This window comes from Numida meleagris, chromosome 2 (genome assembly GCF_002078875.1).
Source record: "Numida meleagris isolate 19003 breed g44 Domestic line chromosome 2, NumMel1.0, whole genome shotgun sequence".
Lineage (NCBI taxonomy): Eukaryota > Metazoa > Chordata > Aves > Galliformes > Numididae > Numida > Numida meleagris.
The window spans coordinates 97,660,602-97,687,562 of NC_034410.1; the positions used below are offsets into that span (position 1 = coordinate 97,660,602).

Below are 26,961 nucleotides of genomic sequence, written 5' to 3' on the forward strand. Positions count from 1 at the left end.
TCACATTTCTGCACTGTCAGTGCAATGTGAAAGAGGGACCATTACGGTTTCTGGCAGAAAACATTTCCAGGCTGTCAGCACAGACAGCCAAAGCTTATCAAGAATTGAAGGGCTCTGGGTAGGTCTGTCCAGGAAATGAAAAACAATTCCAGTAAGAATTAGCCTGATGAAACATGATCTGTGAAGGCCTTTTTACACACTTTCATTTCAGCTCCATCTACTTATTTTTCTTTTACTGATTGCAGAAAGGAAAAGAATAAAGATTATTTCTAATTCAGCCAGGGCAACCAAATGAGAAAGTGGGAGTTGAACACATTATAAACTAAGGTAATGGGATTGGACAGGCCAAGACAGATGTGCTGAAAGCCACAATCAAGTTTGGCTTAAATTTAACAAACGGAATCACAGCACTCCTTTTATCTTTGAAGCAGGAAAACAAAAACAAAAACAAAAAAGATGAAAAGCCAATACATTAGGCTCATTGGACAGCTTTTAGATAATGGCAACAACAACAAAAATGGGAATGCACTACTTTGTTTACTCACTATTGACAAAATGTGCTGTTTTCTCCTCCTCTTTCTGTAACCTTTAATCATTAAGCAATACCGTGTCAGGAAAACTGTTATTTTTAAAATTCAGTGTGTTAAATTTCACAGTTACTTCATTTTCTCATTAGCAATTACACTGCACATCTTGGCAGTTGTTGCCAATTATCTATTTACATACAGTGTATAAAACCACACCTGTCATAAGACTTACCCCATTGGCTCTGCTAGCAGCTTGAAAATAGATGCTGTAGCTCTTATGGGGAAGAAGAGGAGTGTTCCAGAAGCCACTGTAGGTTTTGTTATCACCAATAGTAAAAGGCTGAGCAGCTTGTAATCCATTGGCTGGAATCTCTGCAGCAAAGTAGTACCGGGAATTCAGAAGTGAGGCATTCTGGAAATGAATGGGCACTGGGTAGCACTTCAGGATCTCAGTTGTCTTTTTGGTCCTCCGTGGGCGTTCCTCTTCAACAACTATTTGATAGACACTATGAGCACAGAAAGGAAAGAAGCAAAAAAAACATATGGGTTATTGTAACACTTGAGCAGTCAATTCTTTCTGAGACCTTAATGTTGCATACCGGTATTTATGGAAAAAAAACAACACACCATCACCACCAGCCTGTAAAAAGCAAACAAAATGGGAAGAAAGTGTCATTTCAGTATTCAGGTGTATGAATTTATGGCATAGATTCACGCTTATAAATTAATTTTGTTTTAGAAAAATAAAATTAGCTACATACATCACAGCTTTTCATTCAGCAAATTCATGGAACACTTTCTTGCCTGAACTCCTGTACAGAAAAAGCTTTCTTGATCAGTGCTAAACAGTGAATTAAGTATTATTTTGTTCAAAGAAGTAAGCGTAAAGCTATAGATACCATCTTGTACCCTGTTTATCTTGCCTAAATAAAATTAAATGAGTAGTTAGATAAAAACGAAGAAATAAATTACAAAGATACATGGAACAGTATTTGCTTAACTGTTGACATTGTAACTATTTATAAAAGCACACATTAAGTAAATTACAGTGTTTTAAAATTTTGGTGGTATATCAACTGTTACTGAGCAAGGATTAAGTACTTTTTGACAGATGTTATTTTCACTCAGCAAAGGACTTTTAATACATCTTAGGGATAATCTTATTCTTAAGCGTTTCTGCATTCTGCAAAGCAATTCAGGCTGTAGTTGCATGCTTTGCTGTACTGGGACCCACAGGGAGTAGCCCATTCCTCTTCACTGTAAAGGAGCAGTGGACATTCAAGTGGGAACAAAGAAACTGTGATTTCTGCTGTATATGCAAACAGTGAAATCATTATACCCTCACAGTTGCTGTAAAAGTCTGAGTCAGTGCTTTCAGATTTGTGAAGTGGGACATCCATGTCTCTAAAGAGGACTTGCTTGCAAGTTTATTGCTTCACTAGGGACCAGTGATTCTTAATCATTATTTGTCTTCTGGAATCTTGTATCCAAGTAAGCAAGTCAGTATGGGTAACAGATGTTAAAGAGACAACGTGTCTACTTTTCTGCATGTCATCTACATTTAATAACAATCGACAGTATTTCAAACCGGTAATTCATAACAAGCAGGTATATTCCTTTAACAGGCAACAGCCACGCAGTCTTCTGACATGTTGTCCTCACTCCGCCATCTGTAGGTAGGCCCTTGTGTTTACAAAAGCCTGCCGAAAGCACAGGGACAGTTGGGCTGGGCCTCCGTGGTCAGTACGGACTACTTATCTCTTATCTCTTCTGCCTCAATTAGACCATTAATGTTAGGACACTTTAAGTGTCTTTTTGTTGATGTCTAAACAACTCTAAAATCCCATTAAAGTCAGCAGGGAGCAAGTCAGTATAGGCAGCAGATTTTAAAGACCTGACCAGCCGGAAGGTATCTTCTTTTGGGTCAGCTGAATTGCTTTCTGGGCTCTTAGCAACTATAGTAACACATTTAAAAATCTGCAACTGGACACCTAATTTTAGATTTTTTAATCTGAAGAAGAAGTCCATGCAGAAATCTATCTATGTTTAAGTAAAATTAGGTACAGCCACAGAGACAAACAAGTACCTTGAGGGGCCACTTGAAGACCACTATTGGTACATTCTCTGGAAAATGAAGTCTACATTTTTAGCAGAAAGATTTTCATTAGTTGATTAATTCCATGCTGAGTAGTAAGTGAAGGTCAATACATAGCAGCCTGTCTGCGATCCAAATCAACAGCTGACATAATTTTAGAACAAAAAGTAGCTCAGAAGAGTAATTCCAGGCTACTTTGAAAGAAGACTGTTAACTCCCCTAGCTATGAAATTACAGTGAATCTATAGTAAATACTGTTTGAGAATTGGAATATTAGGAAAAAAACACAGAGAATGATGTAAACACGTGCTCTTGCAAGGTATGAAACTGGACATGCCTGCTGAATACCACAGCAAAGATAAGAATCCCTTGTTCTCACTAAAGCATGGATAGCAAACTAAGTTTTGGATTTGGCTATCAGCCTTCAGGAGAATTGTCTCCTTTTTTCTTGCATCAGGACTGAATATAAGAAGGATCTCAGACCAGGCCAGGTAATAAGACTTGTTTCAGTATCAGTTGAAATGAGTATTCTTTTCATTTTTCACTCAGTGATTACAGCTAAAGATTGTAGATATTTTAGAAACATATCTGTCATTAGAATGCTCCTTTTCCTCTTGCAGATTCATATTAGTTACAGTGCATGCACTACTCCAGTGTATATTACATTTTAAATGCCTGCCATCTATTCATCTTCAGAAACACTAAAGAAAGAGATAAGTTGACTGGAGCAATTTCAAACTCAAGATGTCTTTTCATCCTTACTCCACAAGACAAATTAGATTTGCAAGCATCTAGACCTCAAATCTATTTGCTCTTTAATAATTTAAGGACTAAAAGGTCAAGCAGCTCTTTTCTGTTCCCCTTTATCAAAGTCCAAGTGCTAATGAAAAATAACTAAATCCTATCTGCTGCCCATTTTCCACACTGTTGTTTCTCTGATGTAAATTAACACATTATAAGTACCTGGGTCAATGGAAACCTGACAGAACTTTATGAATGATAGGTTTTACATGTGTATAAATGAGATCATCTTGGGAACAAATTTTATAAAATTAAATCAACTACAATTATAATCCAAATGCTTCACTGATTATTACAGTTAAAATTGCTTTCTTTAATGTGTAACTGTTCAATTGCCTATGTTGAAAAGGGTTCAAACCTAATAAACTGAGCTAGAACTGCATCAGAACTGTATTACTGCTCAGAGGTATTAGTCATATTTTCTGCTTATTTGAAGTTGCATTATTCCTTTTCCATACCTCTATATGTCAGAGGATAAGGTCTTCCTATCTGTAATAAAAAAAAATAGAATCTACACTGTAGTGAAAGGTGTTGAAAGCATATCAGCTATTGGTAGGACTTACATCAAACTTTCTGAAGGAAAGAAATGTAATTTGGGTTTAGTTCACATTATGCAATTCTACATAGAATTCCAATACCTTGGAAACTGAACACAAAATCTGCTTTTATATTGACCGAAACTGAGAGATGCATCAAAAAAAGAAACACATAGCAATTACTGTAAACTTAGGATTCAAACATTTCAAATGTTGGGATAAAAAGTGTGGAAAAAGAAAAAAATTGATGCAATTTTTGAACTGCTTTTTATTTTAACAATTTTAAAATGGTTTCAAATTTGAACGATTATAAGGAGATACAGATCTAAACATAATGAGGACTGTAATTTTGGTTAGCAATTAGACTTACCAGGGTTCTCAGATATTTACTAAAACTGAGTTGCTCAAATTAAAATGATCTCTCAATGCCTCCTAAATCTACAGACATTTTTCAGGCAAAGCTGAAAAAATAAAGCGTGAAAGAAGAAAGAAGACATTCTAACACATTAATCAAAGATGCTACAAGAATTTAGATATTAGAAAAATGAACCAAACATTTGGCACTGAAAGAACTCAAAAGAAGATTTAAATGTGTAAATGTACCTGTTCTTAAGTACATGAAATGCTGGGTGTTAGGTACACGCTGAATCTTGACATTACTCCACATTACTATTACTATCACTAATACATATTATTTAATCAAAGTCTCATTCAAAGAGACAAAGTCATTTTCCAGAAAGCCCTACTGGGCAAAAGAATGGATTTCCGGGTTCTTAAAACAGAATTCCTTAAAATGGACAATCGAGATATTTATCAATTGAAGTTTATGAATCTGTAAATGCAACTCCACCAAAAGTAATTTCAAATTGAAAAGAAAGGGAAAACAAGCTTGGTTGAACACCTGCCCAATTTTTTCTCTCTTAAATGGTCTTGATGTTTCACTTAACTGGAAGCAATTTGTTGAAGCCACCGGGAATTTAAGAAAAAAAAATGACAGAAGAAATGTGGCCTAAGGGCCTGAATCTAGACTAAGGTTATCTGGATTTATTTACTGGTATTAATAGAATCATAGAATCATAGAATACATCATATAACATTTGTGTGCGATCCTAGGCAAGTAAACAATTTTGTGCCTCAGCCTTCCAGCTGTAGCATGAGTGGGAAAGTTTCTTATCCCCTACAGACTGGTTTAACTATTAAAAGCTGAAACCTCCTCAAGACCTTCTTTTCTATTATTCTTGAATACTTTTTTTTCTAGGTAATGTTCAAAGCCTACAAAGCTGTTAAGATCCAATAACACTGCCCCAATCACCTCCGTAAACTGCTGGACTAGTTTTGCAGACTCTGGTAACAGTGATGCAGTGGAGTCTAATTTGAAGTTTTCTGCTCTTTATAGTTGATCTCTTCATAGTCTCATAAACATAAATAATTGGGTCATTTTATAGATCCATATCTCTTGATTTGTATGCTTGCTTTTTTAAAATGCCATCAGACTGAAACAAGACAATGACTTAATTTACTTACCAACCGTTATTTCAGTTATTTATTCCCGTAACCAACCCTACTTTATCTGTATATGCTGAACAAAACATACTCCAACTGCTTTCATTTTCAGCACAGACATGAAACCAGGGAACCAACTAAACAATAGTTCTGTCCTTCTAGCCAAAGTTGAATTTTGCACTTTTTGTCAAAGGGAGAGGCAGACAGTGTCCAACTGTGTTTTTTTCTGCAAGTCAGATAGATTGAAAGGACTGGGTGCAGTAATAATTGTTCCCATGGAGAATATTACCTTGGGATAAGGGTAGTCTGAAAGAACATAGAGCGCATAGTATACTTGGGAAGGGTGACTTTTCCTGCCCAAACATCAGATGTGAGGCAATCTCCATTAGACTGGATTTTTAAAAATTCATTTATTATTTTGCATTATTTTTTCTTTTTGAAAGTGAATGGGCATTGCATCAGGCAGGAAGGTTCAATCTCTACTGCCATACAAACAACAACACACATCTGACATAATGGGTTAACTTAACAAAATAGGAGGTATTACTTTTGGAGCAGCCCTTGTAGTTTGCATTACCACTCCAAGTCAGGAGGTTTTAGGCAAACAAAAGTTCCACAGTCTTTGGAAGGTTTCTAAGTCTGCAGGACAGTTGGTGCTTCCAGGGTGTAGGAAAGGGACTGAGAAAATACTTTGTGCTAGTTATTTGTTGGAATGTGAATGGAAAGAATCTGATGATGACTGACATTATTTTCTGACTTTGCAAGCCAACAGATAAGTCTGGTTAGCTTCTCCAAGGCGGTGTCTCTCTTCGCTCTCAAAAAGCACTATCGCTAGCAACTGAAGTTTCTAGCCCATGGGAAAAGTCCCATATTCAAATTGCAGAGAGACATAAAACTTTCTGCATCACAGTTTGAGTGAACACAAGAGAGACTACTATTAAACAGCACCTCCACTGTCACACAAGGAGCCCTATTTCTGCAATCAGAAATACCTAAACAGCTGTAAAGGAGGAGATAAGGCAGCTTAGGTTCAGCCTCCAGGGATACAGCCAAATGTAAACTCTCAGGTGTCATAATAAAGCTTTATCTTCATAGACCCAAGTCCACTTGGGAATGGTGTCTTGTTTTTAATGTAAAACTCCTAAGCTTCTTTGTGACTGTCCAACTCTTTCACATGGACAGTTTCAAAGACTGAAAAGTCAAAATTTACAAAGGGGATTTTCTGGAAAAAAATACATCCAAGCAAATCTCTCTTTAGCACCACTGTACATATATAAGGGAAATAATGACAGGTTTCCTGTGGGGACTATTATGTCACTAAAAGGTAAAGATATTTTGCTTGTTCTTCCCTCGAAGGGCAGTCACAAGGGGAATATATGACAATGCATTAAATTCCTTGGAGAATGAAAATCTTACTACGTGATACCTTAATTGCAGCAGAGTCTAATGTGCTCTGAAAGTGGTAAAGTATTGGTCACTACAAGACCATCATGGATTTAAATGTTTCTTCCAAACACAGAAAAAATTCTCTTCTGTGAACTGGACTTTCTAAGATTTAAGGGAGACATATGAGCATGGACTCCAAAAATTCTGAGAAGAAAATCTGCAAGTTAGAAGTATGTGACAATGCAACACGCTCCTTCTACCTTCCAGTGACCAGATGGGTATCACCTAATCCTGATGACAAAGTCCATTTCATTTTTTTCCTTAATTCTTAGTATAGAGATTTACCACTTTAGGCAATCCTAAGAACGCTGAGTCAGAGACAGAGAATGTCCAGCAGATCTTCAGCCCTGTAATCTTAGACAACCATGTACCTTTCACAAAAGTGTGGAGAGTTTATGATTTTCTGCATTTAGATTTATCATAAATGACTCAAAGTACAACTTTGAGTTGTTGGTAAATAAATCAAAGAGGGAAGGAGATACAAAATTAAGGAATTAAAAAAATAAGTTTGCAATATTTTTTTCACTGCAAGCATCTAAGAAATAGTAGTTAGTCTGTGTTCCATATCACAAATATAGTGCACTGATGATGGACTGTAGTTTTCAACTTTCTCCAGTTCATCCTTTGCAAAATCAATACATTTGACACGTATACTAAACTATCCTTATTCAAAGGCAAGTATTAGTTCACTACTAGAACAACGTATCAAAATTGATAGGAAGCATTTGATCAACACAGGTAAGTGGTGATTAGACAAAATGCCAAAAATAACTGTAGCACAAGAGACTGCTCTGCTGTAAGGCAGATTCACTGATTGGTAGAGAATCAGAATCATTCTCCTAGCCCTCCTATCCACTCAAATCCTAGATAAATATCAATGAAAAATCCTTCTTTCTTACTTTCCCTCTCTCTCTACCCCTCCCCCTCTGGTATAGAGCCATGTGGTTAATTATTATTGATTACTTAAAAGCTACTGCTCAACTAGGACTTACTTGGAAGTCATACTACCATACTGCTATACAAGCAGAATTCATGTTAGAATTAAGAAGAACAGGACAACAAGGATGCAACTATACCTCCACAATTTCTGCATGCATTTCTCCACTTGGAATTCCTTAATTCTGAAGTAATTTCCCTATTCTTCTCCATGGGGCTACCTACTACTAAGTACTGCTATGGCCAGTTTGATAACAGACAATGTATTAGTAGCTCTCCAATACTTTGAAATAATGACATAATTCCACTTTTTTTTTTTTTTCTTTCTTTCTTTTTTTTTTTTTTGCTTTAAGGATAAGCATATACTCCCCTTTGTTATTTTTTTTTCTTATTATTTCTTCTGCTGAAAAAAAATGTTCAAAACCACTGAAGGCTACAAGAAAAACCAGGATAAAACATATACTAACATCTTCTCTGTGACTTGTGCTCTCCATACTTCATATGGATTCATGAATTTGGCTGCTTATTCTTCAAACTCTCAAACATCAGGAAAATACACAGATTTTGCACAGTTTATGTAGTCCTGAACAGAACAAAGGGAGTGCAAAATGACAATAAAATTAAACCTACTTGTAATGGTACTTCTTCACATGACTTTGCACCGAACAGGTTGCCCAGAGAGGTGGTGGATGCCCCATCCCTGGAGACACTCAAGGTCAGGTTGGACAGGGCTCTGGGCACCCTGATCTAGCTGTGGTGTCCCTGTTCATTGCAGGGCAGTTGGACTACATGGCCTTTAAAGGTCCCCTGCAACTCAAATGATTCTATGATTCTGTGTAATTTTCTACAGGTATAACTGATACAAGATGAGAGCATTTGGCTCTGTATTCATAAACTTTCTCAGGCATTAGAAGTGTATTTGCTAGACGAGCAAAAGACAGCCCTGATCATAGATCTCCCCGAATGTGCTCCATACTGTATCAATGAGATCTAGCTACTATGTACAGACTGTAAGTGAAAAGCTAAGGAAGGCGCCTGGAGGTGTATTTTTTTTTTTTTTTTTCAGAACAAGAAATGTTTAGAATGAAGAGCCTGTGAGGACACATTTCAATAGTTTCAGCTTGCGGGTAGGTAACGGTGTGTGTGAAAACAGGAAGAAAAACTGAGCAAACAAAACCAAGTAAACACTGGAACATGTAAGAGTACAGAAGACTATACATGGCTCTCTGCGGGGATGTAGAGAAAGAAGAAAACAAAAAGGAAAAGAACTGAATGTACCGAAAATGGGTTGAGAAGTACCATCACCTTTGATAAAAAGGAAATGGAAAGAGTAAGAAGGAGGAAAGTTAAAATAAAAATGAAGCCAATCTAACAGAGACAAACTTTCAGCAATGCATTTTCCAACAAGTTACATTCAGCTACTCTTTATAAATTACACACAGTATGTTTGAAAAAGGTGCTTGATTTCATAATTATGTTATCAAATCATCCAATTTACTTCTGTAAGTAATGTAAGTAAGTAAGTTATGAGGAGCGGCTGAGGGAGCCAGGATTGTTCAGTCTGGAGAAGAGGAGGCTCAGGGGAGACCTTATTGCTCTCTGTAACTACCTGAAGGGAGGTTGTAGTGAGCTGGGGGTCAGCCTCTTCTCTCTTATAACTAGTGACAGGATGAGGGGGAATGGCCTCAAGTTGCGCCAGGGGAGATTTAGGCTGGACGTTAGGAAATTCTACTTTTCTGAAAGAGTGGTCAGGTGCTGGAATGGGCTGCCCAGGGAGGTGGTTGAGTCACCGTCCCTGGAGGTGTTCAAGAAACACTTAGATATAGTGTTGAGAAACATGGCTTAGTGGGGTTATTGGTGGTAGGTGGATGGTTGGACTGGATGACCTTGTAGGTCTTTTCCAACCTAGCTAATTCTATGATTCTATGATTTTGGGAGGAAAATTATTTACTGTAATGACTGTTACAAGATCTATTTACACTCATGATGATCTACTGAGTATTTTATGAACTGTTCTACCTACTGACACTTGGCTTCTCCAATAAATAACTCCAGTATACACGAGGTGATAGTCCTTGTAAAAGACATGTCACTACATTATTTTTGGCGACATAGAACTTCTCCACTGATGTCTCTTTTACATATATGGGATAACAACACTCCATTTACACTGATCCAGCACTGGATTCTTTCAATGCCACTTGAAAATACATTAGGTTCAAAAGTCCTATAAATAGACTACGACACTGCAAGTATCAACTGAAGAATGTTTGCCCAAAACATTCCATAATCCCATCTATATTCCACATCTTTCCTATGATACCCATTTCCCACCCTCAAATATGCTCAGTTCCTTTCAATATCTCCCAAATATTGGCTGGAAAAGAGGCAACACATGCTGTGGCTGCTTTTGGGCTACATATGGGCTTGCTGGTATCTGAATTGCAGCTCTCCACTGATGGACCATATGAACTGGACTAATCAGTTCATACTGTAAGAAAGCCTATCTTTCAGCACTGATTCTAACCTGAGTCTTTCTTCTGTACTTTAAGATCCTAAAATGTAGTAGAAACAGTATTTATGCAACATTCACAATGTGCGCTTGAAAATTGACAAGAGATTCAGAATCAATGAGGACACACAGACAGGAGAATATAAGCCTTATTTTCTTTGGTGTAAACTTAACTCAGTGCCATTCTTATCTTGGGTAAATTATACAGCAGACACAAGTCAAGGAGCACTCCCTTCACTTTACCAGTGAGCAGGTTTTATTCCCACTCAGCATAAGGGCTCAGTCCCTTTAGACAGCAGATACTATTGATCTCACTCCACCAGGCTTTATGCTCTTAATTTAAAGCCCAAGTAGCAGCATCAGTAACTTAAATGATGCTGGTCTAAACTGAATTAACCTAAGGCTTTGGATTCTCCAGGGCTTTGAGACCAACTCCACTGCAGAGCAGTAGAAAATGGGGACACTTCCTACTTCTTTTGCACCCTGTTCATAACACAGCTTTAAAGTGAATGAAAACCAGGGAGGAATGGCGAGGAATTCCACCAAAAATTTCACAGTTACTATTCTGAGATCTTCTGGTGGGCATCATGAAAAGGATGTCTGAAAAAGGAGTTACTCTCTGCAGACAGCAACCTGTACACACAGCTGTTTAGTATGACAATTTCCATGATTGCCCAAACCAGAAATCAGCTTTGGTCTCCATCTGCATCACCCCCAGTGCAGCATCCTCTAGGTCCTCCTTCCTGCAGGAATAAGACTAACATTTTCAGTAGCCAGCACCACAGTCATCCCCTCTCCTAGCTGTCTGAAGAGACACAGCTGCTTTTTCTCTACAGCAGAGCTCTCTCTTGGGGAAGAAGACAGAATGTGGGCTACTTCACTGTATACAAACAAACAAAAAAAAAATACTGTTGCAGAGATATATTTTAAGAGTACATTTTTGAGAGGTTACTTCTCCTGATATCAGAGAAACTATTTCAAGCACAATGTACCTTCTACACTCTCCTGCTAATGAACTGTATTTGAATTTAGTATTTTTTTCTAGCTATCACCTATCTGGAACAGGAAGGTAAGAGGGAGATGGGTGAGAGGGAGAGATGCAGATGGAAAAGGGGAGAGACAGAGAAGGAGAGGCAGAGGGGAGGGCAGCTCCTATAACGTCCTGCCTAGATCAGAAACGTCACTTACTCCCAGATTGTGTGGGAGGTTTTTATAATGAAAATGACCGATCAACATATTTACTAAGTTTTAGGAAACATCAACTTGTTTACAATTATTTATATGGTTAGACTGCCTCCACCTTTCAAAACACGTACCAAAACCACTTTCTTTCTATCAGACTAGTTCAGAGTAACAAAAAAATTCTCAGTCTGCAGAATGCATTTTTTCTTATTCCAGTTTAATGAACAAGTAGAATGCCAACTTAGATGCTCAGATTTTTACAACTCTCATCCTGTGGAGGTGTTTCTGATCAGCAAATCTCTGAGAACACTATGTAACTCTTAGTACAAAAGACATATGGCCTAAACCAGGTATGTCTAACCTGTGGCCCACTGTCTGCATGCAGCTCAGCACAGCTCGCAATACAGCCCGCCTCCTCCCCGGTGCTACCTCGCAACTGTCACTCAGCACCAACCAAACACTGGTGTACTACTAATCCCATCTGGGCTGAAAGCAGGGCACAGGGAGGGCGCAGTGCAGTGCCAACTCAAGTTATGGCACCGTAAGTTTATGCATTTTGATAGGTTGGCTAAACAGTCTTGTGAACAACAAAAAAATATGCAGCCATACTTTCCGTTATGATAAAGGAATTTGAGAACAGGTTTCAAGATTGCAAAATAATTGTTAATTTTTTGGTATATTTGTGACTCCCTTTTCAGTCAACATAAATACATGATAGGCAAATTTTCAGATGGAATGTATACAGTTTCAATTAGATATTCAACTCAGAAATCTGATCATGTCTCTCTACTGGACATCTATAAGTCCCATCTTAGCAGAGAGAAATACCCCTCATTTCACAGTCACACCTTATTCATGTTATCGATTTTTGTCAGTACGTACATTTGTGAACAACTGTCTTCAATGATGAAACATGGGAAGGATAAAATTTCATCAAAAATCTCTGATGAACACCTGGAGAACTCACAAAGAACTGCAACCACTACCATGGAACCAGGGCAAGACATTAGTTTCACAAAAACAAGGTTATATATCCCACTAGTTTTATGGGGTTTTTTTTGCTCTCCTTTTTATGTTTTAATAAAAATTATTAAAAACTAAAATGTTATGTTACTTAAATACATTAACTATACTATGTATTTTATGAAGGCTGCTCCAAAGGTAATGCCTCCTATTTTATGATGCTGTCTCACATCATCACCTCCAGTGGCACAGGCTTTGATGAGCAAGGCAGGCAGGCTCTTGCTCATCACTGACAAAAATGAATAAGCTAATGGTGGAGACTATGTTGAAAAATAGTGTTTTGTAGCTGAGAATTTCTCTATCAAACAATGTGATCGTGCTCACTGTATCTGTTGTAGTTTCCATGTAAATAAATAAGAGGGATTACTTTTAGAGTGACTTACAAATATGAGGCCCTAAGACAATTCCTTTTCATTCAGTGCAGCCCCAGAAAGCGGAAAGGTTGGACACTCATGACTTAAATTGTTCATAAAAATAATAATGAAAACAGATAACAGCTGCTTGTGCACAGACAATTTTTGTTAGATATCACGCATTTGATATAATAAATAAATGCACAGTGTTGAATATTTCATTCTTGTAACTTTAATTCTTTTTGTCCTAGTTTGAGCATGATAAGATCAGTTCTAAATTGCTTTGGAATATTAGCTGGGTACCATGAATGTATTTTGTATTCTCTCAACCATAACTCATTACAAGGTACTCGCTTGGCATCAATAAGTCACTATAGCTTTTGTGTGTACACGCATGTGTGAGAGCGTGTGCGTGGCTCAATACCCTGCTGCTAGGCTATTTAGTGATAAAATCTGGTATAATAAAATATTAATTACAGCTGAAAGGTTGGGTGAGAAATATGAACTCAATTACAGTCCCATTTTGTGAACAAAGGGCAGGGTGAAAAAATCCTTCAGTTATAGAGGGCTGGGATAATAACAGAACAACTAGAACATTAGACTCAAGCTGAGTACTCCCTAAAAGGCCACCTGTTATTAATCTTCACATCAGGCACAGAATTTCAAGTAAATTAGGTCAGGATGAAAGATATTTTCTGCTGATTTTTTTGGACTAACTAATTTAAGGATTTCTTTATCTGAGCACTTTTTTTCTTTGATGTCATTGCAATTTAGTAATTAGAAATTTGTAACAAGCGTAAGGACACAGCAATTATAATTAAAGGTTAGATACTATACACACTGTACAAAAGTGTCACCTTTCATGGTACAAAAATAGATAATAACTAACAGTTGATTCTAAATGTCTTTGATTCAGTCAGATAGGCTCATTCCCAGTGCCAAGCTGTTGCAGATGTGGGTTTGCCATCTTACAAAGCCAAGGTTTTTATGAAATAAAAATAAATTAAGATTATTAATATGTTCCTGTTCTTCTGTTCAATTTACCTGAATGAGTTGAATTACTGAAGATTTAACAGAATATGATCAGATTGTAAAGAAGCACAACTGCGAGCCAAAGTTACTCGAAAACAAATAGTATGACCTTGAGATCCTGCATTTAGTAGTGAATCATCAGGACTGAGCAATCTTATCTATCACTACAGGCTAAAATGTGCCATTCTATCATAAAATAAGATTTGCATTGTCTGAAGAATTTAATGCTTGAAGGTTTGACTTTTTAATGGTGTTTTCAGTTTCAATGAATTCTGCTGAAACTATGACAATATATTTTGGTACCAGGCCAAAACACTTGCTTTCTGTGAGTTTACATTTATGATACTTGCAACAATCCAACAACCATTTCAAAGCTTCTTAATCAGCTTTCTGTTCTTTGCTTAATTTCTTCTTAAAAAGAACACGGGAAAATGGTTAAGTTCATAAATGCAAGGAGAGAAAAGTATCTTGGAACAGCAAGCAAGATGCTATTATAAGCCAATACTACACCATTTAACCAGTTTTCAGGTTGCCAAGGCCAATTTATAAAACAACTGGAAAGCATGGAATAAGGAGTAAAGTCTTGTCACAGATTAAAAGAAACTAAAGAAAGCAAAACTGTCTAAAATCGTTTAGTCTAAGAAAGAATGAATTTAGAAGGGATTTGAAGGAAATATTCAAAACTGAAAGCCATGGCAGAGCTAACTGATCCTTTCTTTTCAATCTGTCATGGAGAAAGAAAGTATTGATGCACATTGCTGTTAGGAAGAAACAAATGAAATTCTTGGCATTTGCACACAGACAAACCAATACGCAACTACCAGCGACATCACGCAGCCCACTTCAATAAAAATCAGTAGTAGCATTTCTGAAAGAGTACGTCTGGCTCCCTAATGCTCAAGGATAGCTCACTGTAGCTTGCAAATTGTAGGTCTGCTTCTGACTAGAATGGAAAAATTAATTACAACTCACCTTCAATGCCAGCCATCAGACTCTACCTGGTTCATTCCTGCTACAAAAGTCCAGGTAAAAAGAAGAAACAAACTAGTTCTTTTTTTCTCATTGTATAATATGATAGAAAGCTATGCTCCAGTCTTCACCAGCTAGATAAAGAATAGATCTACCATGGTCTAAATGGCCAGTTCATTTAGTTTCCTAAGAAAACACGTTAGGATGTAACTACCTATTAGGGATGTTGCTAGTTCTTTAAATCCACATGTGATCAATATCGTACGTCCTTTTGACTAAATTTTGAGATTTAAATATTTTTTTTTAAATGAAATACTGTATTATGCTGTTTTCACTCTGCAGCTATTCGTAGTCACTAGGTATGCTACGATGAAGCACTGCACTGGAATTAAAAGGATTGGACTAAGAGAGAAAGAGGCAGACTTCCTGGAAAGATTTGGTTGAGTCATTTCTACTTCCAAGATAGTCGAGGGCTATTTGCAAATTACCATTTTTTTCCTGAACAGTCCTCAAGAAAATCAATACCAGTGCGAAGATAAAGTGTAAGAATAATAAAAATAACTTTGAGAATTTAAGTTATTATCTTAAAGAACAGAAAAATTTCCTTACTTCTACACCCATACAGAAATGATAAGATACACTATTGCTCTTTCCTCTGTGTTCAACTCCCAATTTGTGATTACTATATACAATGTTGCATCCAGAGCCATGATTTTCAATCTGTTCTTTGCAAATTCCTAGGGATGCACAGTTCGCAAAAGCCAAGAAAAACAAACATACGGCTTAAAGATGCAAAATCACAGTATAAGGATTTATACACCCTCTGCAATATCTTTAGGGGTTTACAAGTTCAAAAAATAATTTCTGCTAAGAAAAATGGATTACAAGGAAGCATTACTCTATTTCAGTATTTTCCAGTAAGACATGAATTCCCAACATGCTATGCTTATGCCCTGGAGAATGTACAAGAAGGTGTGGCCACTGAAATCTAACAACATTCACGAGTGTAACTATAGGGACTTGCATAGCTCTTACTTATGAATGCAAAATAATAAACTCATGCAAATTGAGCAAGAAGCTTGGATATTACACAGAAATGAAGAAATATTATTTAGAATGGGAGATAATCTACTAATAGGTCTCTGACACAATGTTAACAGGAAAACAGTAAGATCTTTTTACATTCCACAAAGCTTTGCACTAGAAACCTACTACTGAATTGGGCTGGGGGTTAAAGCAAATAAATGTATTAACATGAGTGGTTTTTAAGTTGAGGAAGAACGCTTATTTTCACCCTTCTTCAAGGATGCTCTGCAACCCAATGGCTTATGTGCAGCACAGGAAAAAATTATTTGCTGAGGCAGCTAAATAATACACAAGCCAATTTCAACAGGTTTTAGATTCAAAGCTTGAAAACTGTTTACTGCTCATTAAAGCACTCACAGAGGAGATAAAGTTTCTCATCTATTCAAGCAGGGGTACAACATGGAGCACTCAGAGACCGGCTCAAATAGGTCTGCTGCGGTGGTTTAAGATGCTGTCTCATTTGTCCATTCTCTACTTCTCGATGCTACACTTTCATGGGAGACCCAGTGGCAAGCAGCATATGCCCATGCTTCAAGCTGCAACTCAAAAGCCCAGTTGTACCACTTAGGCAGCCCCAGGAATAGACACATTTACTCTTGCTGACTCTGCTGTGGGAGAGCAGGACCACAGCAAAAATAACCACAACAGAATCCTCATCTCTCAGCGCTATCATCTCTTTCCACAACTTCAATGCAGTGGGTCCTGGTCCAGCAATTTGGAAACAGAGATTACTGTCTGTGTTGATTTCATCCTTTCTTTTCTACAGAAAGGCTCTGCAGGGCACTTTAATCAGTGGTGCAGAATGGTGCAGGCAGATAGAGAAAACCAGTCAGCTTTTGTGGCATTGTCCCCAGTTTCTCAGGACTTGTGTGGATAAATACATGGCTGACCTTCTCTTCTGTCAGTGAAGGTGTAACTCCCTCTTCCTGCACTGGGATTGATTCTGGTAGGATTAGGTGGCATAGAAACCCTGGCAGCTTGACACTGTACGGCTCTTCTCACAGGAAATTTGGCCGTAGATAAAAGATTCTGCACAGTTTAGGCTTAGAACAGCTGTTAAATACAGATGAGATTCTGGCCTTGTGCTTCTACTACCTCATGAGACGAATCTTGAAAACAGCCCCTGATCTAGATGTGAGAACACCATTCATTCGCCCTCATCTTATTTCCCCATGGCAATTTCTCCCCAGATTCAACATTTTTATAATGCTTCAGACATCTAGCCTACTCCTCTCTGAGACTGTTTTAGGCTGAGGCATTTATACTGCTGCTGACTGAATAGTTGCTGCTTTCAGTTGTACAGCCCAGTAAATGGCTTTGTTTTTCATGTCATTTAATGTAATCCAGTTGAGCAGATTAGCTTTTACTTAGCAATGCTTTAAAGTCATGATGCTTGTTGCAAATGCCAGTGATTTCCTTTCCTGTTTAAATGAACACTGCAGCACAAAGTTGTCATGATAATGTTTAGGAAAATGAATAATCTTTCACCATCTACTATGGGAAACGGCTGTTTCATTCCAAGCACTTTGATAGCTTTTCTTCCTCTTTCCAGGTAGCATTCCTCTTTATTCTTCTGTCTCCTTTAATAATACTTAATATTGTGAAAAAAAACTCACAGAACAGTTCAATCAAATACCATTTATACCAAAAGTTAGGAAATCCCTCCGATTACTTTGTCCTGTAAACCACAGTCCTCCTCTTGTGCACTTATGTATCAGTAACAGAACCTTTTCTAATGCAGTCTTTTAGTGTTTGCTAGCGAATAAAGTGCTCATACAAATTTCCTCACAAAAAGCAATACCAGAAGAAAAAAATCCTCATGTCAGCTGCAGTATGAAGATGCACCATTGTAAGAGAACCTATGGAAAAGTCAATTCAAATGGTACAGGTTATTTCTGTGTTGTAACCTGAATTATATAAAAAAGCTGACTTTCAGCTCTCTGATGAAGACAGCTCCGGTCTGCGTGTGACCCTCTTAACAAAGCCTGTACCCTACTGGGGGATGACAAGTAGAGAAAAATGAAAAGGGGACTTCTGGCATGACAGTGCCACACGACCGACTTTCACAAAATACTGCATCATATAATCATTTCTTTAAAGTTATCTAGCATCTATTTCCTGACATTTATGTCCATATCTTTTCCAGAGCTTCAGTTCACCATGGGTTTAGATTTGATCCATTTACATGTTTATTTACACGTTCTCTTAACTGAAATTGTTCTTTACTCTCTCTGAAGTTTATTCTTCTAATATGTTTTGGAAAACAGCCATATCTTCTTTTCATGTTACCAGGCTGGCCAAAACAAGTTCAGCTCTCTCAGTCACTCCACACATAACACAAGTTTGCCAGTTCCCTGATCATTCATGCCGTAACACCTCGCTGCTGTGGTACTATTAAAAATCAGTATTTGTAGATCGGAAAAATGCACAGCAGTTTATGAGGCCCTGCCAGTGTCTTCTATAATGGCATTTATAGACTGTCACCTTTGCAGGGAAGCCCACCTGCTGTGTGCAGTCTATTTGCCAATTTCACAGCCATGCCACATTTTGATGACTCACAGTCACACCACAAGCTATTAATACACTTATTTCTCCCGTTATTTCCAAAAATGAGCCTCCATCTTGCAGAATATATGGTTGTTATTAGCTCATAAATGCAAAGCTTTGCATTTCATCCTATTTGCAGTAGATGAATCCTGAAGGCTATTCACTATGCTCTGTAAAGCATCCCAATTCAGTGCTGCAGGATCTACTTTTACTACCAAATGGTTTACAATATGTTATATTTATATGCGACACGTATAAAAAAACAAGCAGCAAGTTATTGAGTCACCTCTGGTTGATAATTCAGCCTTTCACAATACAGTACAATGAACATGTACTTCCATCACAGTCACTGGTTTAGCACTCTTGTAAGACAGACAAAAATACACAGTTAAATAGTTTTGGAAGAAAAGCAACCTAATATCAAGAACCATGACAGATGGCTCTATGATAAAGTGCAGAAAGACTGATGTGTAACATCGTCAAGGCTCCAGTATCCAGAGGGACCAAGGAACATCCAATATGGCCTTCAAGGCTGACCTGAGTGCTTATTTAGTCAAATAGGTGAACAATCGCTAAAAGCATGCCACAGCATTACAGGAATTCTGAATGGGTCACTCAGCACTGGGGCTGCAAACACACACAAAAATACCATACGGCTACAGTGATACCCATCCTTCAAAGAATGACTTTGAAAGGTCCCCAGAAAGTACATCCCCAAATAATCATGTTCAGCAATCGCTAAGGGAAATGTAGGTACACTGAAGAGGTTCCATCGCCAGTCCTTCCACAGCACACAGTAAAGCAAAACCAAGTCCTTGGCATACTTCAGTAAATACAGGATAACACATCCCTTTTTGTGTTTTCAAGGAGTACTCCGGTGGTTCTGCACTGGAACTCAGTCATGCCTGCTCTTTTTCAGAATAACCTAAAGGTCTGAGCAATGTTCTCAGAAGCTAGAGATCAGTGTATTGAGAGTCTTTCACCATTTCACTCCCAGCTCCAAGCCACCCAAACAATGCTACTGTGCCCTCCTGCTGAGACTGGCCTACATGCAGACAGAAGTACAAGAATAACAGAAGAGCATTAATGAAGGAATCTGTCTGATAAAATTGAGTTTCTCCTAATTCTGACACTTATTTCTGGTTTTATTCAATGACCATCAAACCAACACATTAAAAATCCTAGGAGAAAGGAATAAGTCCTGAAATCGGGTCCATTGGTTTCTTCAGGAAATTTGTGCTCCCTGTTTGATGGTTGGACTAGATGATCTTAGAGCCTTTTTCCATCTTAACGATTCTACAGTTCTACTGGTTTACTGAGAACACAGTAATAGCTGAGAACAGGCTCACTGACTTGCTAAGTCTGAGCTGTCTAAAATCCACGTAGGCTATAAGCAAATCAGGATATTAAGTAGACCAATGGTACACCATCCTCCGGGTTAAATGGTTTGAATGGCCCCCAGCAGGGCTTTGACATCAGCCAGTGACTGCTCTCCACAAAGTTTACAGACATGGATCAGGGCCCATGCCCAACTAGCAGTCTGGAGATGGTCTTTCTGTCTGGGAGCTGAACACGGACAGTTTTCAGCCAGTTGGCCTCAGTGCCAGAGAATGGTACAGAGCATGCAAAATTAAAAAGGAAATAGGCAGGCCTAAGGTCTGAACTTAAGCAGGCTAAATATGGCCCTTGAATATCTGAGCAGATGTTCCTTGGAAAGTGGTCATGGAAAAGTAACACTATTCTGTTCTGCATGCACTTAGAGACTGAGCCACTCATTTTAATAAGCAGATTTAATAAAAACATGCTTTATTGATTCTGACTGGAGCTGGCATTCCAGAGCTCATGAAACGTGGTATGAGTTCCAAGAGTTTATTATTCTCAAACTGAACTGCTACTGGACTTCAGCTCTCATTGGGGAGACTAGAAAAACCCAATGATCCACAGGATGTCAGTGGAGAACAGTCTATCTGAATTGGATTGCCATTCTGTCAAAATGAGAGTTAAGCACCACAGAGAAGAGTATCATTCTACTGTGTCCAGTTCTGAGGCCCTCAACACAAGAAGGTCATTGAGCTGTTGGAGTGCGTCCAGAGGAGGGTCACAAAGATGATCAAAGGGCTGGAGCACCTCCCCTAGACAGGCTGAGAGAGCTAGGGCTCTTCAGCCTAGACAAGGCTCTGGGGGGACCTTAAAGTGGCCTTCCAGTACCTGAAGGGGGCCTACAGGAAAGCTGGGGAAGGACCTTTTATAAGGGCATGTAGTGACAGGACAAGGAGAAATGGTTTTAAACTGGTAGACAGTAGACTTAGACTGGATATTAGGAAGAAATTCTTTACTGTGAGGCACCACCCTCACAGTACAGAGACTGGAACAGGTTGCCCAGGGACGCTGTGGATGTCCCCTCCCTGGAAGCACTCAAGGCCAGGCTGGATGGGGCCTTGAGCAACCTGGTCTAGTGGGAGGTGTCCCTGCCTATAACAGGGGGGTTGGAACTAGAAGATCTTAAAGGTTCTTTCCAACCCAAACCATTCTATGACTCTATGATCATTAGGAATTAGACATATAATCTCCTATTTAAGGCCAGCATGAAAATTGAACATCAAAATAAAAATTAAAAAAGCCATACAAGCTTTGCGGCAAGGTGTGAGTCAGCTGCTTCTCCTGTGTAACTAGAGGTAGGGCTAGAGGGAATGGCCTCAAGTTCCTCAGATCTTGGAGGTCTTTTCCAACCTTGGTGATTCTATAGTTTTAAGCACAGCATCGTAACAGTGCTCCTCATTTTTCAGTTGTCAATTTATATCCAAGCCCTTGAGAAGGTACTGGTTAGTTATGAAACTGAAAAAATCTCTTTATAGATATGGAATAATCTATTCTCTCTTTTGTTCTGTAATTGCTTCAGCTAGTATGCTTTACTTATCTTAGACTAATTTCTATTAATTGCAATGCTAAATGACAGATAGCATTGTGCTGGGTTTGCAGTGACACAAGAATCAATGCTGCATTTACATCACAGTAAAAAGATTGTGGAAATTTCTGAATTTGTCAGCAGGACATGTAAAGCTGCACTGCACATGGCTAGGCAACACATACCATAAATTCTAACTCAAGTCAGAGTTAAAAGCCAAGGACAAGTTCTACTATGTAACAAAAAAGAGTTACAGCATTTTTACAGCATAAGCAATTATTGTACTGTTCCCTCAATGAAACCAAAATTGACCCTTCTGCTGTAAATAATTACACTTGTTGCTATAAAGAAGTGATAATTATGGGTACCAATAAAACTCCATCCCTTCTGTATCACAGACATCCTGAAAGAAGTTGGCTCACTGGCTTACAGGTTGTAAAACTATGATTTGGAAATACAGTTTGGAGGCAGGAGCTGACCCTACAGCATACAATTCAACTTCTTACGTTTACAGATCCTTAAACTACAGAAATGATGCCTGTGACAAGCAAATAAAAGAACAGAAAGTTCCCTTCATGCTCTTTAGGCCTTGAGGTCTCACAGTATTTCAAAAGGCTGTATTTTCTTCATGGTATTTCAGAATACTAGTGAGTTAGCAATGCTCTTTGAACATGTATAGAAACATTATTTCAACATAAACATTTCTTTACCCTAATCCAACAGATATCACCTAGAATGTTTTATCAGTGAGCTCCTGAAAGGCCAAAGTTCACTTTTCGGTTTCCAGGTAAGCTTTCCAAATCTCTCCCATTAAATACATTTGATATTTTTCTTCTTAGCTATGTCTACATGAGATTTTCTTTTTTCTCATTACTGTGTTACTACTCATGTCATGTCACTGGGAATAGCAGGAAATTACAATAACATGTTTGCATTATATAACATGCTAGGTAGGAACTGAGAGGTCAGAGCTAAAAATACAGATTTTGCAATGCTTTCATTTGCATATGCTGTTGCTGTATTTTTGCCCATACAGAGCACTATAACATGTCTCTTATTGTGCAAATCAGCATTCTTCCATTTCAAAGCTCATTCGTTCACTTATTCTGAATTTATAATCATACTGCTGCCTGTCTCCATAATACATGCATGAGAATGAACTGGCTTTTTTACCATGAATCATGGAAATTCAGACTGAGACAGTCTTAGCAGTGCCTCTTTTCCGAAAAGTGGATCATGCGTTTGAGGCCCAGCCCTGTGCCTGCCATCTACTCACAACAACATGAGTGCCCCGTGGTACAAGGTTATGGAAAATATGCTGAAACATTTCCATTCAGAGGGCTTGGAGTCCTGCTGCTTTTTGAGTTCCAGCAATATCTGACACTGGTCCCAAGCAGCCTGGATTGCTTGCTAGCTTTTGTACATCACCAAGTGCGCAAAGCTTGCTGGCTTCAAGGATAAAGGCAGTTAGTGGCTTCTCTGGAAGGCTGTCAGACTTTTTTCCCAAAAGAAGATTTCTGGGAGACTGTCTCTAAGGCTTCAGATGATCCCATTTCTTCCTACGGAAGTGACTCAACAGTGCTGCATGTCCTAAATTTCATACTATGAAACTTACGATGAATCTTGCTGTTTCCATCCCAGGGCCTGTGTGCAGACTGCCTCAATTCCAGGTATGACAATTGTAAGAGATCATTCTTTTCTGCACCTTTGTCTCAAAGCTTGCTGTTGGACACAGATGGACAAGTCCAGGCAAGCCCTGGTCAAAGTTCGAGAAATCCTTTGTCTGAGGATTTGCAGGCCAGGGGCACGACAGAGAGAGATAATCGGCAGCTTAATGGCCAATAAGCAGTCTTTTGTATGGGCTCATCTCAGGGAGATACCCATACCTGTATGCTCAGGAGTGCTGCACATGACTCTTACCTAAGTACCCAGAAATGCTTGCACATGACTCTTACCTAAGTGCCCAGGAAAGCCTGCACATGACTCTTACCTAAGTGCCCAGGAATGCCACGTTGGCAGAAGAGGATAAAAAAAAAAGGCACCTACAACCCAGAGAAGCGTGTCTGGCATCAGATGCCACGTGGCATGATACCTGCCTGGTGCAGAACTCTCCTGGGCCTGCTACCTGAGACCTGCCTGTTTATCCTGGACTCGCTGTCTTCCCTTCTCGCTGGCCTTCCCTTCCCCATCTCCCTGATTGACTAGAATTGTAATAAACTGGTCCGACCAACATTTGAACCATTGTCTCTTAAACTCACGTCGGGTATATATGTATCAGAGAACCTCCTCTCGCTCTGATAATCGGAGCGAGACAACAATGAACCTAATATTTACAGGGTGTCTCCAAATATCTGGATTAGATCAATAAGAAACATAAATCTCTGTGGAATTTAGACAATCTGAACACATTGTGTTTATTTTATCCAACAAAGTGGTAGAAAGGAGTGCTTATCGTTTTAGATAACATGTATTTTGAAATGTCTAAAGCAGTTTTCAGCTGCACTTCAAAATCCCTAATAACTGAATGAAGTTTTAGGTTGAAACATAATATAAATTACTTCTTCAGGGAAGCAGGATTAAAAGTAAGAAGTTTCAAAATCAGGCTCTTTGAATAAAAAGACGTTGGACTCATTTTCCCAGTAAGGGCTGTTCCTTTTTTAGGTCAAGCTACTTGTGTACTGAAGAAGTTAGTCGTACCGATGATAAAGAGGATGAATGAAGAATACAAAGACTGCCTTCATTCTAGCACACTCCCAACTCATGTGGTTCAGTTTATCTGTGTGTGGTTTCTCCTATGATTCTCTTTAAGCACTGGAACAGGCTCCCCAAGGAGGTGGTTGAGTCACCATCCCTGAATGCCTTTAAAAACCGTTTGGATGTGGTGCTTGGGGACATGATTTAGTGGTGGGTTGTTAGAGCAGTACAGTTAGGTTGCGGTTGGACTTGATGATCTTGAAGGTCCTTTCCAACCTGAGCAATTCTATGATTCCATGATTCTATTTAAGCACTGGTTTCTTTCTGAGTGTTTTATTCAAGGTTCTTTTTAACTATACCTCTTGGTAATTGCTGCAGTCCTGTCTCTCTCTTTCATCCTGTCTAGCTTTACAGTCCTAGGAGCTGCAGGACTTCACCCACGTACTCAGGGCAGAAGGCACTCTGGCATACAAAAGGCTAAGTTGCACTGGACCCTCCAAGTGGATAGCTGTGATCAATGGTTCTATGTCTGGGTGGAGGCTGGTCACAAGTGGTGTCCCCCAAGGGTCGGTCTCGGGACCAGTGCTCTTCAACATCTTCATCAATTACATAGATGATGGCATTGAGTGCACCCTCAGCAAGTTTGCACATGACACCAAGCTGAGTGGGGCAGTCAATACACTGGAAGGAAGGAAAGCCATCCAGAGGGACCTGGACAAGTGGACCCATGTGAACCTAATGAGGTTCAACAAGGCCAAATGCAAGGTGTTGCATTTGGGCCAGGGCAATCCCAGGTATTTATACAGACTGAGGGAAGAACTCCTTGAGAGCAGCCTTGCGGAGAAAGACTTGGGGGTCCTGGTGGATGAGAAGCTGGACATGAGCCAGCAGTGTGCACTGGCAGCCCGGAAGGCCAACTATGTTCTGGGCTGCATTAAAAGAGGAGTGGCCAGCAGGGAGAGATAAGTGATTGTCCCCCCCCCCCCACTCAGCTCTTGTGAGGCCCCATCTGGAGTACTGCGTCCAGGCCTGGGACCCCCTGCATAGGAAAGACGTGGAGCTCTTGGAATGGGTCCAGAGGAGGGCGACCAAGATGATCAGAGGGCTGGAGCACCTCTCCTGTGAAGAAAGGTTGAGGGAACTGGGCTTGTTTGGCTTGGAGAAGAGAAGGCTCTGGGGAGACCTCATTGTGGCCTTTCAGTACTTGAAGGGAGGGTATGAACAGGAGGGGGAACAACTGTTTACATGGGTTCATAGTGATATGACAAAGAGGAATAGTTTTAAACTAAGACGGGAGATTTGCGTTGGATATTAGGAGGAAGTTTTTAACTCAGAGGGTGGGGAAGCACTGGAACAGGTTGCCCAAGGAGGATATAGATGCCCCATCCCTGGAGGGATTCAAGGCAAGGCTGGATGTGGCTCTGGGCAGTCTGGTCTAGTGGTTGGTGACCCTGCCCATGGCAGGGGGGTTGAACCTAGATGGTCATTGTGGTCCTTTTCAGCCCAGGCCATTCTATGATTCTATGATTCTAAGTACTGCATCCAGGATGAAGTTATCTGATACAATTTGCTCTGCTCGGCCCTCTTCTTTTCTTACTTCAGGCTGAAAGAGGAAGGTACCAGCTGTTTGTGGTGTCCATAAGAGCAGAAAGAACGGCTAAATGGACCATTCTTTATTTCATTATCTAATTAGAAGAGTTTTAGGAGGTAAGTCCAGCTCGGAGAAGCTCTGCATTACAAGATGAGAAAGGTCAAGCCCTAACAACAAACTCACCCACAGAGCAGAAGGCAGAGTAGAGCATGAATGGTCTTGCCTTGTTTCTTATCATTCTTGCTCCTTACCCTAACATGCTGTTCCTAGAGGCCTTGCTGTCACCGGGTATTTCCAGTGTTATCTGGGACAAAATCTTTGGGATGTTTATACTTTGGCTTTTTGAGGATGCGGCACTGAAAACCAAGAGGGGGGTAGTAGGGTATCAGTGTTTTGCTGATTATGCCAGTCAGATAAAAGAAGTGGAAACACTCAATCTTTTATCATAGCAAGACTGAATGGAAATCTGTGTGACAAAGAAAACTTGCTTCTGCTGCTGCTAAAAGCTCGCAGGAAAACTTTTCCAGAGAAGGTCAGAAGAACCTTTTATAATGTAATGCCACAAACAATCTAAAGCCCTTTCTAACACAGATGAATACATAAATAACACTAAATGCATGCAGTCAACGAGCATTACATTTTTCATTCCCGTGTACAAGCCAGACTTTTGCAACAGACAAGTATTCCTTTGTTGAAATAACTGGAACTGACCTATCCATGTACCTGCAGGCAATTTGGCCCAGTTAGCTTGCACTGAAGAAGTGAAAGGTAGAAATGATACTGCCCTGAAAGAGTGAGTCCCTCAACATATGTTGAATAGCCCTTACATAAAAATATTTACTTGTATACTTTTAAAGCAAACTCTTTAGAACTTTACTGACTCACACACATCTTTAAAAAAAAGAAAATCCACAGTAACACAGGTATAACACAATTTCCACAGAACCATCACCTTAAATTAAAAAAAAAGCCTCACAAACTACAATCATTCTAGAAATCTGAATAGCTTAGCCAACTGTTATGTACTTATATTCATCATTACTGAATGCACTACTGCTTTAAACGTACATAATTCCAAAATAATCTTCCAGAAGTAAACATAGCAACAGCCATAAAACCTGAAATCACAGACAAACTGAGCAGTATTTGTTGTATTAAAACTATGACAAAATAGATTTTAATCATGTCCAGTTGTACAAATTCTAAAACAACCTGGAATGCCA

The 26,961-nt window shown here is 39.1% G+C and overlaps 1 protein-coding gene across 14 annotated transcripts in view; it reads right to left on the reverse strand.

Moving 5' to 3' along the window:
• The window catches only part of PTPRM (protein tyrosine phosphatase, receptor type M), a 462,428-nt gene that overhangs the window by 175,647 nt on the left and 259,820 nt on the right, over positions 1-26,961 (reverse strand). For all 14 annotated transcript variants that reach the window (XM_021385886.1, XM_021385885.1, XM_021385884.1 and 11 more), the window contains one exon: positions 760-1,033. In XM_021385886.1, coding sequence (XP_021241561.1) covers positions 760-1,033 — 274 coding nt within the window. The remainder of the gene's footprint in view (positions 1-759; positions 1,034-26,961) is intronic.